The sequence below is a fragment of the Calypte anna genome, chromosome 4 (genome assembly GCF_003957555.1).
Source record: "Calypte anna isolate BGI_N300 chromosome 4, bCalAnn1_v1.p, whole genome shotgun sequence".
Taxonomy (NCBI): Eukaryota; Metazoa; Chordata; class Aves; order Apodiformes; family Trochilidae; genus Calypte; species Calypte anna.
The window spans coordinates 11,347,615-11,364,607 of record NC_044247.1 but is presented as its reverse complement, the minus strand read 5'-3'; the positions used below and the strand labels follow the sequence as shown (position 1 = coordinate 11,364,607).

General features: G+C 45.4%; 1 protein-coding gene across 4 annotated transcripts in view; it reads right to left on the bottom strand.

The window, feature by feature from the left end:
• Positions 1 to 16,993, bottom strand: part of BRWD3 (bromodomain and WD repeat domain containing 3) — a 47,473-nt gene that overhangs the window by 29,983 nt on the left and 497 nt on the right. For 2 of the 4 annotated variants that reach the window (XM_030448881.1, XM_030448882.1), the window contains exons 3-7: positions 16,916 to 16,945; positions 16,571 to 16,630; positions 8,240 to 8,390; positions 5,774 to 5,872; positions 317 to 477 (exon numbers count right to left, since the gene is read on the bottom strand). In XM_030448881.1, coding sequence (XP_030304741.1) covers positions 317 to 477; positions 5,774 to 5,872; positions 8,240 to 8,390; positions 16,571 to 16,630; positions 16,916 to 16,945 — 501 coding nt within the window. Of the gene's footprint in view, positions 1 to 316; positions 478 to 5,773; positions 5,873 to 8,239; positions 8,391 to 16,570; positions 16,631 to 16,915; positions 16,946 to 16,993 lie in introns of those variants that run through there. The other 2 variants (XM_030448884.1, XM_030448883.1) reach the window with 2 other exon arrangements.

Below are 16,993 nucleotides of genomic sequence, written 5' to 3'. Positions count from 1 at the left end.
AATGAGCACAAGCTTCAAGTAGGAGCAGCAAGGTCTGGACAAGAACAACCCTTCTGTAAGGTTCCACACGGGGATGCAAAGAGGTGGTGAAGTTTCAGCCTACCAGAGGCATGAGCAAGTTTAGAAGACCAACTAAGTGAAAAGTGAAAATCAGCATAAAAGGAGATGGGGTTTTCATACATTTTCTTCCCTTCTTTTTGTGGAAGCCATGTCTCTGCACCTCGATCAGTAACTAAGAACCTGTTGAGGGACTCTGGAAAGAGCAGTCAAACCAAGGAAAGGAATATTCTAAGAAAAGGAACACTTTTAAACTTACTGTAAAAATTCTCCTCCCGCTGCGATCAAAGGCAATGCAATAAACAGATGAGAGATGCCCCAAAATCCTCTTGTGCATCTTCATGTGTTGGTAGGTGGATGTTGGGAACAAGTGGCTGAAACGTCCACATCCAGTTAATTGTCTGGCAGAAATTATATTTACTGGGAGAGAGAGGAAAACAAAAAGAAAATGAAGACATTAATTTTGCCTGAAAATCAAAGGAAATACAAATTACACCAAATACCATGTTTGGCTAAGGAATACCTGGCACTGGTGGAAAAAGCCCCAGTGAAAAGAATGGCAGGCAAGAAGCATCATTTCAAAGGGTTTTACACCCTGCCACACACTTCTGTAAAAGATTTAAGTATTCACACACAAGTAGAAAGAAAAATGAGCAAGGAAAATAAATTGTCTCCAGATTTACAGAAAATATTCTTGTTTCTCAGTTTTAGGCTCTGAAATTGGGACTGTTTCTAACCACTCAATACAACTGAAACACTACAGACAAGAAAAAAAAGGAGCTGCATGAGAAGTGGAGATGGTTGCAAAAGTCACCAGGCTTCCAGCCCCACCTCACCTTCAGTCACTGTTTGTTTCTCATGTCAGAACACATATTCAGCAGCACTAAAAAAGCAAAACACACAAACCCAAATTCATTTACTATCTACCTACTATTGATACCTGATACTACACAGGAACTGTTAAATAAAACTTTCTGCCAAATTTAAAATCCAATCTTTAACCCTTTTTCCCCCACCTCTTCCTGGAGGGCACAGAGATCCTGCAGTGATGTGCAAATAACATCAGGTTTGCCTACACACTCTTTTATTTAGTATTTAAGTACTCCTGCTTAAAAACTAAGTCCTTAAAAATATTCTATCTCCCTTTCCCCCACACTGTGGCCACTGTTGTGCCAACACAGAGGCAGTCACCCAGCAATATGGTAGTTCTGCTGTGCCTTTCAATGCTTAAATCCTGTGAATACATAACATACCTGTTGGTTATAGCAGATAAACAGCTGAGAAAAGATCTCAGCTGGTTTTGAATATTTTTTTTAACCACACCAAGAGCTGTGTGAATCCAAAAGCTATACTGCCATTGCAAAATACTCCAAATAATCACAATATTTTCTATGTACTACAGCAATCCCATGCAATCCTCCTGAAAATTCACCTCTGCTGCTTGTTGCAGTCACACAGAGGAAATACTACAAGGTGTAATGCACACTCAGGCCCCTAACTCACACAGCCTTTCATTTCACCCTCCACACCCAATTTTTCCAGTCAATTCTCAGACTTGCACTCAGTTCAGGCTTTAGAGGCTGTGAAAGTAATTTCACTGGTTTTTTTTCCCCTCTACTTCCCTGTCTGCACAATAGGGACAAGACTCCTCAGGCTCTCATGGGTAATTGTAAAAAACCAAAAGCACTGCTTATTAAATGCTTCAATCACAAGTTTCAGATGAAGACAGAAATAGCTGTGTCATAAGGAGCACTGTCTTTACCAATAAAAAGCAGCAAGTATCCAATGTATCTGGCCCTCACTAGAAAAATGCTCAGGCAAGTGCCAGGCACACAAATCTCTGATTCAAATTTTTGCCTTCCAGCACTTCATGAAAAGAAACACATCCCCCCCACCCCACAAAACAACATAAATATCCCCACTTGCAGTTTTGATGTTTTGGGTGGAAGATTAATACACAATATCTGAAGAGAGAATTACACATCTGACACAAAGCCCCGTGAAGTTTGCTTTCTTGACATTATTGTACCCCAAAAACCTAAAAGCATTCAAGAAGCCCTGATTCCCACAGGGAATTAACAACACAGTAGCCCTAAAAACTTTTTTAGCATCCCATCGTCTCAGCTGCTGCACTTCATGCCACACTGGGCCTCACACTGACAAGTCAGCCCCCTCACTATTTCCTAGCAGGAAAAAAAAACCTTCTAAAGCTACACTGAAGTTATTTCACATAAAAAGTGAGCATATGCAGCCTCCTTGATAAAAAAAAAGGGAAGTTTTATCCACAAACATTCACCCCTTCAGGAAATCTACAGGCATGCAAGTGTGGGTTCAGTGGGAGAGAGCAGACACATGGAATCATGGAAGCATTTGGGTTGGAAAAGACCTTGGAAAGCATCAGGTCCAACCATTGACCCAACAGGCCCAACAGCCACCACCCAACCACATCCTGCACAATGGTCATTCTTAAATTCATGATCCATGCTCCAAGAGATAACAGCACAAATGTAAAAACCCTTCCAAGAAAGCTCACTCAGGAAGGATAAAACTAAAACCATGCAACGTTGACCCATCAGTGAACAAAAAACCTGGAAATGCAGTCAGACACCACCAATTCCAACATGAAGTCACAACTGCAGAAAGAATTAAAGACATTCCAGCGTGGACAAAAATCACCAAACTGCAGCAGCTTTCCAACCACTTCCTCAACCTTCCCTCACCCCATTTTTGCAAGCAAAATCAGGAAACAGAACTCTGGTTACAAATGTTTGGTTTAAAAACTGTTTCTCCAGGATTAAGGAAGATGATTTCACACCCCAGTCTTTTACCTCTTGAGATAAACACTGACTTGGTAATGAGGATGTAATTTTACTGAGGCAGGAGGACAAGTAGTGAGTAAGCTCTGACCTCACCCTAGGGCTTGATCAGGCACGAAGTTTGGGTCCCACTCATAGTGTGCAGAAGAAACACAAGCCTGGGTTTTGTAAGAACACCAGGAAATAAACACAGTTGGCTCAAACATGTAAAACACCTTCTGAGAGAGTGGATGTGTGGCCAGGGAGGCAGTGAGACCCAGGCAGAGCACCAAGGGAACAAAGCATTCCAGCTTCCCAAGCTGCTGACCTCACCCAACTCCTTCACAGCAGAGGAACTGGATTGATTTTCTGACCTCATTCAAGCACTGCTATTTGGCAGGCCCAAGGTAGCTGGATCACCTTGACTGTAAATTTCCATACAGCTGAACTGCTTATTCACTGAGACTGGGCTGTGAAAGTTCTGCTGCCACACTGGGTCACTCACAGAAGGCTTTTCACACTCAGGTTAAAACAGCTCTAGAGACCAAGCAGAGAGGGAAAACAACCTTCTTTCTAAACTGCTCTGTGTTGTCTGCAAGGACAAAGAAAAAAACTGTGTCTGACAAAACCCCAATAGTTTGCAAAACCAAATTTATCACACGGGAACAACTCCCATTGCTGAGGTACTGTACGTCCCATCTTCCCATTTTCTGACTGGGGGAGCACAAAGGGAGTCCTAAACACACCACTGCTGCAAAAGCTGTGAAAAAAACACCTAGAAAGCCATCACCATCTTATCCTCTCAGCAGCAGAAAGCTAAGACAGCATTTTCCCTTCCTTTCCTCCCCCACAGATCACCACAGACCTTCAAGACCCAACACACAAACACCACATTCCTGAGCTTTCCCAGGTCAGCACTTTCTTGGAGACTCCCCCAGCCAGAAGATTCCCAGGCTGGCACAAACAGTGTAAAATGGCAAAACTGATCTATTTTCTTCCAGTTCCACTGTGCATGACCCTTTAGTTGGGAGTAAAGATCACAAGGTCCCACCCACCCCAAGCTCATCCAACTCCTCCAACTGTGAGGACAACCACAAGCAACCCCCTTCCTGCAGCAGAAAAACACACAGGCAAGTTTAGATCTTTATCTCTGGAAGGGAAATCATATAGGAATACTTTTAGCTGCTCCTTCTGTACCTTCTTGACCTGTCCACACAGGCAACTGCACCATCATTTCACCTCAGCCATGAACACACTTTTTTCTGGGTGTCCATTACCTCAGCCCAACTACTTCAGCCAGTAATTCCAGACAGCCCCATCTGCCTAAGCCAGCACACTCTGGGAAGTCACAATTATGCTGAAATATTAAAAAGGTTGGGCATCCAGCTTCATCTTTTATTTTAAAACAAGACACACACACACCCTGCAGCATCTGCAGCTGTCGCGACTTGCCAGAAAAACCCCCACCAATTTTGAACAAATATAGAGAAGATTTTTGTGACTTCTACTTCAGGATTAACAAGGAGGAAACCCAAATCCAAACTCCTGCCTGCTGTACAGCTTCAGTATAGTCAACTTCTTATTTTATTCTTTATACACATTTTTGTCTCTTACCAGTGGTTTCTGTACCTACAGCACAGAGGATCATATCCTTCCAAGAACCAATACTTAAAAAATTAATTTAGGGCTACAAAAGACCCTTTTCTGTACAATACCTTCACATTTCTTAAATGTTAGCCCAGCTGCTAACAAAAAGTAATTGCAGAACCCCCCCAAGAGAATAAACACATAGTTATGTACATAAGTAACCATATTAGTAAATGGAAATGGTTTTCTTTTTTCATTGTCCATATTCTGACTCATAAATTGACAAAACCCAGGAAGAGTACTAATGCACTAAGTCCACCAGTTCCATTTATTTTTTATCCAGAAGACCCAAAACTAACTTTGTTAGTCTGTCACCCTGCTGCCACACCACTATCAATTCCAACCACAAGCAGCCTGGGCTTTGGCACCTTCATGGCTGACAAAGATTATTTTTTAGTAATGAAAGAGAAAGTGTGGAAGCACAAACAGACATGGCAGAAAGAGAGGACTGCCACTATCATCCTCATAAACCAGGAAAAGGCTATACTTTTACACAAATGCAGAAAAATATAGATGAAATACCCTAATTAAAAAACCACGACCCACATAACTGACATTGATGTCTGCAAGAATCCAGTTTTTTGCTACCAAAACAGTTACTGAAAGTTCAGACCATACAAGAAAAATCCTTTTCATTTAAAGCAAAACAGAGAAGCTCTTTGATGATCTCTAAGCTGAATGCCTGCAGATACCACCTTTCTACAAGCTCTTTATCAAACTGTGGGGACAACTGGAACTGAAATAACACAAACAGCTTTGGTGATCATTTCAGTTTTGGGGAAAGATGTTGCAAGCAGTCTGTTTTCCATTATAATTCAACTAAAATGAGTTCTTGATTCAAAGAAGGTTCTCTGGGATCCAGGTGCTTTGTTCTGGCTCAGATTCCTGAAGGAAAAGATTGTCTATGTGCTCCTGTGACCATGCCTACTCCATCTTGTAAGCATCCATACATACTATCATAAAAAACACCTAAGCATGTTGCCCTCCAAAAAGGAAGATGCCATGCAAAGCTTTCTCATGTGGCCACAATGCTTTTAACATGTATACAAATATTATTGAGGATCCAGGCTTAAATAATACAAAGAGAGTTATTCAATCATTGCTGAGAAACCTTTTGTAGGCAACATCTCATGAAATGTCCAAAAGAAAAAAAACAAAAGCCATTAATGCAAACCCATAGCAACATTTCAGCCAGTAAGAGTAACTTCCAGCTGGAACAGTAATAAAAATACAAAGAAAAACCAACTAAACACCTTATGTATGTCAAAACTCACCCACATTTGGTGGTTTCCCATAATTGACAGGGAGTTCTGGGGGCCGGCCCCTGTGCAGAGCTGCAAATGCAGATCCTTTCCATAGTGTGTGTCTGAAATCTGCACCAACAAGATGAACAGTGGGTTAGTGAAAGCAGCAGCCAAGCCAGCACCAACTGACACATGCTGCTTAGAATCAAGAGCACCCCACACCCCAAAAGCAGATTTGTCCTTTTAAACAGTTTGTCAGAAATCTCACATGTCAAGGAGATTGCTACTCAGGTTTCTAGGTGCTAAGCAAGATGACTGTAAATGGTTTCAGCTTATTTTTCCTTCATTTTGGAGTCTAAACTGATGGGAAGAAAACAATGGAAAAAGTGGGTGCATTTTGTGTTGAAGTGAGACTGAACTCTGCAATGTTTTGTGCCCTTCTGCAATCCCAACACATGCAGGATCTCTCCTTAGGAGAATACACACGTGCACATTGCTCCCTGGAAGTGGGAAAAGTGAGGGTTTGTTGGGGTTTTTTTTCAATAAATCTGGTTTCCCACAATTGGTGGCAATATGCCCTCCCTTCAGATTCTCCTCTGCACCCCACCCCCCAAAAAACATTGTTTTTCAAATGAAGGCTGTTTTCTTTAAAAGGCTCTCCAGCTATCTGCTGCCAACTGGCCTCAGAGAGCCTCCACTCCAGAACAATAGTGATTTTTCTGAGACTGTTCAGACTGCCTCAGAAATTAGACCTGGACTTCTTCCATTTCTGGCCATCTGGAAAGAGAGAAATGAGCTTCCAGAGTGAATAAGGACTGCAGCAGAAGGATAGTGCCCCAGATTGGTGGATCTGTGTATCACCATTTACATCTCTGAACATGCAGTGCACAAGCTGATGTGACTCTGAGTCCTGAGAACCCCTTCTGATTAAAACCCAAACTGTACCACAGAGTATTACACTGATACACATTCAACCCAGCACTCCTGCTTTTTAAAATAGAACAGAATAGCTTTAAACACTTTACAGTAATTGGAAAATTCATGCTGACACACAACAAGGGGGGGTGGAAATCCATGGGTGTCAATTCTGATTAAGATGTGAGTGTGGTTTACACACCAAATGGCCCAATGTCACAGCACCTTTTTCTGAAGGGGAAAAAAACCCATCATAAATCTAGTCAAAATCTCTTGGCAATTAATTTCTCACATCTCTTAGAATGCACTACACCTTTCTGTGAGCCACCTCAACCTCCGTCCTCAAATTCACCCAAGAAACTTCTGTTTCCTTGCACAAAAACGTTTTGTTTTCTCTTTACATCTTGTTGCCATTTTCTTCCAAGATGCAAACTGAAATGTGAAATGAAGGAAGGTTTCTCTGCAAGCCTGAAACTCCACCCAGGGACAGCAAAGCACAGGCAAGACAAGACTCAGTCCCAAAACTCTGCGAAAAGGAAACCTTGTTTGCAAACAGCACATCCCTCCAGGTGCTCCCCAGTGGATGGGGCAGAATGCCACAGTCCTTGTTAGCACCAGAGTGTGACTTCCCAGGATGAGGGAAATGAAGTGATCAAATAAATGCCAATGGAACAGGAAGAGCCTGCTCTGCCATCCTTCCTCCTCCTCTCCCGAAAGGATGCTCCTGCTGCCTGTGTCACTTCCAGCACTCTCAGCCTTCCATCAGCTAATTTAATGAACTAGGGCTGCAACAACAAATTTTGCAACATTTTAGCTCTCTGAATCAGCCTCTCGCAGGCACAAATAGGTTCTGGTTCCTACAGAGAGGAAGTGGCAGGGGCATGGAGCAGGGAGGGAAGGGAGGAACCACTCTTTTCAATAGCAGATGGCTCTCAGATCTGTTGAGCTGTAACACAAAACTGTGCTCTCAGGATCATTATCTCAAGCAGAGCAGTTTTCAAAAGGCCCAGGACTGGTACACTATTCATGAGAGGAATGGGGGCTTTCCTTCAAATTAACTTTAAGGCAGGACAAGCAGGAATTATCCACGGAGAATCAGTCTCTCCTCCTCCCACTCTCTAAATGCTGCCCCAAATGTTACCCCACCCTCCAAGCTGACATCTGTCTGCACAGCCAGGGCACCAAATAATGGAACAAATCAGCCTGAAAAACAGCCCAGCAAAATATAGAGACTGCTGGCTTGTTTTAGACACAGGGCCATGTGTCTAAAACCAAAAAAAAACCCCAAAAGGCTGTGTTTCTGATGGATGAGATCTCTGCTCTGGTTTACCAAAGGCAGAGGAAACAAGAAACAAGGTCAGGCAACTGTGGGCAAGAGCTGCTTCAAGCATTTTCAAGCAAAGAAAGATGTTCATAACATGGGAAGTAATAACTGCACCAAGAAGCAGGAGCTGACAAATGTAGGAAACAAAGCAGAGGTCATGCAAACATGACCAAACATGAGATACCACCATGTGAACCCAAACAAGACTTTGTGGACAGGAAAATAGAATTAAATCACAGAGAAATTGAGAATCTTACCTTTTGCTGCCCTTAACAGAGACTGGCGCCCAACACCTAGCAAGGTCTGCACCCCCAGGACACTCTGTGGGATTTCCTTGTCCAAAAGGGGTCCAAGTCTCTCACAGATCCTAAGAAGATAATCCGGAGGGATGTGTGCATTGACAGCCACCTAAACATAGAAATAATGCAGATGTTTGAAACTTGTTCTGGTTTTGCTTCCATGGTTTCCTACTTGAGCATTAAACACAGATCTTGAAAGCAAATCTAAACCCCCTGAAAACTCCTCAGAATTAATTATCCCAAAGATGTCTTTTCAAGTTACATAGTGTTGGAAAAGTCAGACCAGAAATTCCAGGTGGTAGCAGCTACAGGTGTAATTCAAACAAAAATACCTGAAACTCAAGAGTTTCCAGTGCAATACTCTGATGAAACAAAGGATTGCCTGGAGACTTTTTAAAGTCTTTTTTACCCTTTGGTTCATTCTTTTCACATTTCTTGTGAAACACCCTTGCCAGACGCTCACATTACTGCAAGCAACAGATGTGCCAAAACCTAAAAACCCTAAAAATTACCCTGAAAGCAATACTCAGTTCTCCAGTTTTTAGCTACTGGGAGTAGATATCTTGAAGAGCCACATGTGGAGGCTCCCAATTTGTCATGTTGAGGAAGCTTTCTTCTTTTTTCCCCTTCAGAGACTGCTGTCTATGGAGAGACATTTGCTTTTCCAACAGCCTGTTCTTCAAACAGCAAATCAATTGTGCCTCACTCTCCAGAATGTCCTGCACTTCCCTGATTTCTCCCCTGTTTGCTATCTGGCAGCAAAAGCACAAAATCAGAGCTTACTTAGCTCCATCAACACAGGACACACAGCCACATCCATCTCCTTTTTAAAACAGAGCAGCTGAGTAATAGCTCCTGAGTACCTGTGACGGACAATGGGAAGCACAGTTGTATCTGCTGCAATATTATGGAGAATGAGATTGTCCCAAACCAGCTTTTTGTTTTGTCAGGCCACAAACTGATGCCAAATAACACTGAAGCTGATCTGAAAGGGGCAGAACACTGCTCCCTGAACAGAAATAACAGTGGCCATGTGCCTGCCTACATCCCTCTCCCCTGCATGACCACTTCCAAGGTCCCCAGTCACAGTGCTGGGGGTGCTCACCACCATCCAGTTCCCTCCTGGAGGGGTAGGACAAGTGTTTGAGCAGCTGCAGAGAGACAGAATGATTCCCCAGCCTGGCTAAAACCATCACCAAGCTCCCCCCTGCATCAGCTCTGGTGTTCTTCTAGCATGGAGAGAGCCACTTCAGCTGTCCTGGCTGGGAACCTTCTCCCCAAAAAAGGAGGAAAAGGTTTCTCAGCCAGTTTTAGACTGTGATTCAGATCAGCATCAGAGCTGGGGGAAAGCAAGGACCAGCACCACTTCTGCTTTAAGCAGCAGAGCAGCATCAACCAGGCCCAGGTATCCTGGCTCCCCAGGGATCTGCCCCAGCACACCGGAGGGGAGGAGGAAAAGGTGAGTCCTTCACAGGTGAGTCCTTCACTCAGAACTGCTGCCAGAACATTGTTCCCTCAACTATGTCATCAAATAAATTATTACTACATGGCCCATTGGGAAACAGCTCCTTCCAATTGGGCAGCAGCAGTGGTGCTACCAGGCTCCATGCAGTGAGTCATGTCCTGGAGAATGTAACCACCTGTGACACCAGCAGGAGCAACACCACCCCACAAAAGAGGTTTTAACCAAAAAAAACCCAACAACCCTCCCAAAAAAATCCAAAAAAAACCCCCTCTCAAACCCAAAGGCTTTTTCTAAGGACACATACAAATTATCATTTAACTAAAGCCAACCAAAACTCTCCCAGTATGAATGAAACTCTTTCAGAAGAGAGCCAGGTTTCCTCACATACCCTTAGAGTATGGCAAAGGTCTGGCTCTGGCCTTTTGATGGAACAGCAGAATTTGTACCTCTGTACCTATCATATCGTGACATTTCATATCATGAGCACTGAGGAATGATCCCATGAATGGAGTCTGTTCCCATGAATGCTCTCTTGCACTGACTCATTTCTTTAACCACTCTTTTTTTTCCCCCAAACCACAGAGTTCCAAAATTCCATCGGTGCCTTCCCAACTGTAGGGCCAGGGGAGTTCAGTGAATGAGCATGAATTGTCTGTCATGGTAAAGTAAGTGATATAACACAAGTCAGCAGGAGAGAAAATGATTATCCAAACTTTTGTACCTTCCTATTGTTCTTACTCATTCCTAAAATGATATCAAATGCATTAATGCCATGAAATGTTTTATTATCCTGCACTAGCCTCCCTTCAGCATCCCAGGGATCTGAAACAAAGGCAATTCTAAAGAGAGAACCTGCAGTTTGAGAAAAGCTGAGTATGAAATCCTTTTTTTACACCTCTGATAATTAGTAACATGTTTCTTAGTCAATTCTAGCAACTTATCAAGCTTAAGATTAAAACATATATATATAAAAAAAGGAAGAACCAATCTAGAAGCTGTGGAATTTTACTTCTAGGGCAGCAGATAAAAAAATAAAAAAAAAACAAAAACCAACAAACCATACCACTCTCTATGGAAACAAAATTTTACAGAAAGCCCAAACAACTCTCCTAGTGCAATGCAGCAAAATGCTTCCCCTTTTGCCAGGAGCACTCTGTTTTTGAAGTATTTTATGTCTAGAGAGAGGTGTTGAATTAAGCCTGGCAGCAAATCTCCTGCTGTGGAGAGAGTTACTCACCAAGCAGTCCTGACTAACTCACTGGAAAGGGACTCAGTTGCTTCAAGATCCTCAGATTAAGCCACGGTTTTATGGGAGAGGGAGAGAACATCAGCCCTGCAGACTGGGCAGCATTCCAAGATAAAAGGTGGACATGCCAGCCCCTGGGATGTGGCAGCTCTCTGCTCATGCCTGGTGGTCCCACGCCTGGGACAATCCAGAGGTTCTCCAGCAGCTCAGGATCCCAGACATCTCCTTGATCAACACCCAGAGCTGGAAAGCTGGCAAATCCATCACGGAGCCAAACTGAAATCAGCACGAGTGAGCTGCCCCAGCATCCAGATTTGAGTGCAGAGTTTTATGAGATTGTAAACTTTCCTCAAAGAGGTTTCATGTGGAGCACATTGCTCAGAGCAGGCACATATCAAAGGGACTACTCACTTCCCTAACACATCCTGCTCCCCAGATTCTCCACCTGCCACCAGAACCATGCCATGCCACAGAAGGCTGCACCACACTCCTTTCCCTGCATATTTTCCTGTTTTCACAAGCCAAAGCAGCCCAAATAAGTAGCCCTCAACCTGAATATTATCACTGTTGTTACTACCAAACAGCCACAGTGGAAGGCAGCAACAGCAGCAAATTTTTTTTTTCTCTAATAACTTCCAGATAAAAATGCTCAAACCACAGCCCAGAGCATATTCTACTGTCAGATTCCCTAAAGAACCTGAAACAAAAATCCTGCTTTTCACCTCTGCATGGGATAGCTGTGAATGGACTTTAAGTATCTTCCCATACCATGAAGCTGCAAACATACAGCTGAGAAGACAAAACAGTTGAAAAAAAGGCAAACAAGATGAAAAAAAGGCAAAGCTTAGCATCAGTTACAGCCACACTTCTCAGAGTATTCTACTCCATGCAGCAAAACTAAACAATGGCAAGGATACTGTTAACCCCTTGGATATATATTTAAAAAAAATTAGAATATTAAAAAATATTTTAGAAAATTAGAAAAAAACCTGAAGTCGATTAATCAAAGCCAATTAACTTGCTTAAGAAGAGCTTTGAAAAGAGCATGTTAAAATAATACACAAGAGCTGAAAACATGCTAAGCAGAAGCAAATTCTGCACTCTGGGATAAATTACAAAGAGGAAAATGTTTTGTTGCCTTAAAAAGTGAAAGATCCTGTAAAGATTAAAGTGTGAGGGCACGAGAATGCCACAGCACCAGGGAAGAGTCCTCTGACACATTAACCACCCAGGTCTTGGGGACCTGAACATTTTCAGGGAAGTCAAACCCCTAAACCTGTTCATGCTTCTGCTGTTGGAAGTGTTGCCACATAAATCTCAAGGACTCCTGAGCAAAGAGTTCACACCAGGCAGCTAAGAAGGAGGCAAGAAGCTTGTTGAAAAAATAACAAAATCCCCTGGTATGAGTGCTGGCAACTGCTCTTCCAAGGAAGCTTTCAATAAACATGAAGCAAACAAACAAACAAAGACTTTTGGTGATTACTACTTGTTATAAGATGTCTGTCTCTTTGGGAAGCCCAGTGAGACATTGCTCCAGACTAAATTTGCTGGGAGAGCTGAATAAAAGGAGTAACCCAGGGAGCAACCCAGACCCTGTAGGGCTGCTCCATCCCCAGACCCCCTGGGCAGGCAGTTGTCCAGCAGCAGCAGATTTCTGACCCCCAGGCAGTCAGACAGAACTTCTCTCATTTGCCAAAACCACCAATCAATGTGGAATCCATTGATAACTCCATCAAAAAGCAGCAGAGGAGACCAAGAGGACCAAAGCAGCTGAGCAAGCAGGAAATTACTCAAGACCTCAAATAGAGAATCTCAGCAAAAGGAAGCTCAGAGACTGGACTTGCAAAAAATGCCAGCAGTATGCAAATACACATTAATTTTAAAAGCTCTTGTTCACTCAGTTCCCCCAGTGGGTTGGAAGCACCAGATGACATTTTCCTGAGGTGACAAAACTGTAACATTTCTCTCCTGCTAATGCCTGGCTTGGCCATCTCTATAAATAACAGCACCTCTGACTGGGAGCTGGTTTTAAATCAATGCAGATGAGGAAGGCAGAAACTCAGAGCCAAATCCCAGGAGCTGTTCCATACCAGCACAGCCAGTCACAGAGGCAAGTTCTCCTCAACAGTCCAACAATCACTGATTTGCAGGTTTTCCTGTGAATTACAGACATCTTCAGCACAAAGACCAAATGGAGCTGAGCCAGAAGAGACAGCCCATCCAAAAAAAAAACCAACCAAACAAACCAACAAAACTTCTTGAAAACCAGAGCAGAGCCAGACATCTTTATCAGGGATAAAGAGGGATAATTTTGAACAGCAGCCTCCTGAAGACTCTTCTGATCAACTGAGTGGGTTCAACTTGACTTGTCTGTACAACAGCTGCCTCCACACTCAACTGCTATGGTTAATTGAAAGTAAAAGGGCTAATTGTGTGGAAGTTTGACAGACCCTCCCCTTTACAAACACCTTTCATGCCTCAAGACCACCAGCAGGCTGTAACACAGTAAAAACTGCTTTGGAGTACACCTGGATGATTGCCTCAGACAGGCAGCCACATGTTGCACATAAAAAGTACTCCACAGTGGAAAAAAAGCTGAAAAGACAAAGGGAACACAAATGCACATAAACTACTGCTCTCTGGGTGGTTTTGCTTGCTGGGCATGATTCTTCTTAGCATGTCTTAAATTCCCCTCCTGCCTCGTGGTACCTGACATTTAAAGACCAAGTTAAAAAAAAAAAAAAAACAGAGAAAAAAGAAATCTCAACAGAGATCTGGACTAAAGGCTGGAGTGAAGAGGGAGTAACTGCTCCCTATGGTTGTTACATCTGTATCGTTTCCAAAAGCACAAAGAGCAATAAAACACCCTCAATGGCAGTAAGATACCCTCAATTTTCTGTAAGATACCAACCTGAAGGGATAAACTGAGAATGGAAAACAAAATTGAAACCTCAGCAATTGCAAGAAATACTTTCTCAGTTTCCCAAAGCAGAATGTTGGGACAAGAAACAAACAAGAAAATCTGGGCTTGTAAACTTTCCTTGGATGTGATTACCTCAAGCCTGGCTGGAGGTGAACACCATGGCAGGGCTTGTGACTCTATTTGGTTTTCTGTCTGACAGTGTTGAAAAAGAAGCAAGAGGTAGGAAAAAAAAACAACTTTACCCTCAATTTCTAAAACCATTTATTTTTGGTTCATTGTGTGCCTGAGATAAGGAAAAGGAAGGTCAGAGTTGCTCATGTCCTTCACAATCCTGGCTTTGTTCTGAACGTTGCATTCAGACATCCAGCCAGCCCTGAAGCTGAGTACTTCAGGTTAATATACAATCATCTGCAACCCATGGTCCAAATTCCAAATACATCAGAGCCCAAGGAATGTGAGGAGAAAAGGCCATTCTTCAGCATCTTCAACAGTAAAAGGTCCAGCCTGAGGATTAACAGCAGCTCAGTCCATACCACCTAACATCAGCCTCTCATTGTGATGATTCATCTATAATCCTGCTCCTTACAGCAAATCACTCAACAGTTAAATGATATTAGACCAAAAGGTAGGCTAAAAGGATTAATTTCTGTCCATTAATTTAAGACAGAGGAAAAAAAAAACCCAAAACTAAATTTTGATAATTCTATACAGTGAGTGAGAAGCAATTTCCCATTCAGCTCAAGCCTCACTTCACAACAGTTTGCCTCCTGTTTCTGAAATTTTAAAGACAGGGTTTCAACACCACCATCTAATACACAGAGAAAAGGTTTTCAGGGTTTTTTATCTCTGTGCCCCACAGAAGGAAAAATTGTATACAGAAATGTAACTGATGAAGCCAAACCCATATGTCTGAAATCAGACTTCATGCTGCCACTGCTAAGATTCCTTAGTCACAAGCTAACCCTGAAACCACCTCTAGTGAGACTTCAGGCTCTCTAGGAAGCTCATACAGCATCAAAATGTACTCAGTGCAGTACTTACTCAGTGTCTCAATACACAGGCCCTGGAATTATCCACAGGAGGCATGATGAAGCATAATGTTCATCTTAAATTCTTAACACACCTTGGAAAGGGAAAGGCAGCAGGTACCAATGTCTCATCTCAGCACAAGCTGCTCTCTCCTTTGCACCTCAGCTTCTACAGTATTGCTAAAGTGGAAAACTAACTCTTGAGCAAGCTACACAACAGTTTGAGCAACAATCCTGTGGGAACCCTCACATCACCACATCACTGGGAAAGCTGAGGACTGGCCTTTCAGCTCCTTCCAGGTGAGGACAAAGCGGTGGTGACACACGTGGTGCACAGCATTATCAGAATTGGTGAATTCACAACATTCCAGCTGCAAAGCACTTCACCAGCACTGGATGTAATCATCCAGAGCTCCTGGAACCCAAAACAAAGCTATTTACACCCAGAATGGCTTTCCAGGTGGGCAGGACCAGGAGCATCCCAGGGGGGCAAACAGCCACCCCCCTTTCCCTGGGCAGGGCCTTTCCTAGCGACATCCACACCATTTATACCTAACAAAAGCAGAGGCTCCCTGCATTTCAGAGCCTTTTCACCGTTTCAATATGACATTTCCTAAAAAAAAAAAATAACCCAACCTTTTTTTTTTTTTTTTTCCTTTTTTTGGGGGGGATGTTATTACAGCAGGCCTAGCCACCCCGCTGAGGCCGGGACTCCCAGCCCCATCCCCGCCAGCTCTGCCCGCAGACGGGCCCGGCCGCACGTCGACATCTTAATCCCCCCCCCCCTCATCCCCCCCCTCGCCGGGCCCGCACCGCCCCCCGGGACCGGGACCGGGCCGTGACAGGAACCCGCTCCCGGCGGCCTTCTCCACCCCACGGGCCGGGATGTTTTGCCCACTAAACGCCGTTCTGGGGAAGGGGGGATCTCAGCCGCGGCTCCATCAGCCCCGGGAGGATGAAGGGGTTAAGGGGGGGGGGGTGTCTGTCAAACCCCCGCCCCGGGGAGCGGCGGGGGGAACGGGGGCCGCCGCGTTGCCAGACCCGGCCCAAGCGATCCGGGAGGCCGCGGGGAAACCGCCCCCCGCCCCGGTTGTGGAGCGGGTAGGGCGTCGGAGGGGTAAAAACCGAAGGGTGTGTGTGCGGTCCGTGACTGTGTGAGGAAAGGGGTGACCGGAGCCCCCCGCCCCATCCTTCCCTGCCAGTTCCTCCGCGGCGCCGCAGCCAATCAGCTGCCGCCTTTCATCGCCGAGCGCCGCTTTCCGGTTTGTAAGACGCGGCGCCATTGGCCAGACCGGGCCCCGGGACGTGCCCTCAGATAACCCCTCCCGGCCCCACAATAGCCCCGCTCCGCTCACCCGGACCCCGAGAAGCCCCCGAGCAGCCCCCGCGGGGACCCCCACAGCCCCCATGGGTCCCCCAAAACCTCGGCCCGGCAGTGCCTCCCCTCCCTGTCGCACACACACACCGTCCCCGTCCCTCCCCCCACCTCGGTCCCGGCCGCGGCCTCGGAAGGGCGCAGCCCCGTGCGGGAGAACGAAGGGGAGCGGGGAGGGAAGGGGGGGTAGCGGCGGAGGAACGGGGGAACGGGGAAACTTCTCTGGGAATTGGGGAGGGAAACTCGGCTCACCAGGTCCTCGAAACTCCGGCGGTGCTCCTTGCCCTGCCAGTCCAGGCGCCGGGGAATCAGCTGCGGGAGGGAAACGGGGACAGAAGCGGCCGTCAGACCCCGTCGGGTGCAGTGGGAGCCCCCGCCGGTGCCAGCCCGCCCCGGGGAGGAGCAGCCCCTCCGCCGCTAACCCCCCACACCCTCCCTCGGCCCCGCAGCGGGGGCACCCGCGGCCTCCCGCAGGGTTTCCCGCAGCCCCGGGAGGAGATGGGCTGGGTGAGACGGGGCAGGACAACCCCCGACTCCCCGTCCGTCCCCCCCCCGTCCCCCGGGCTTCCCCCGTCCTGCCGGGGCGGGCGCCCTTACCTGGTGCTCCTCCAGCTCCTCCACCAGCACCTGGGGACAGACGGACACACAAAGGACGTGAGTCCGGCGCCCGCAAAG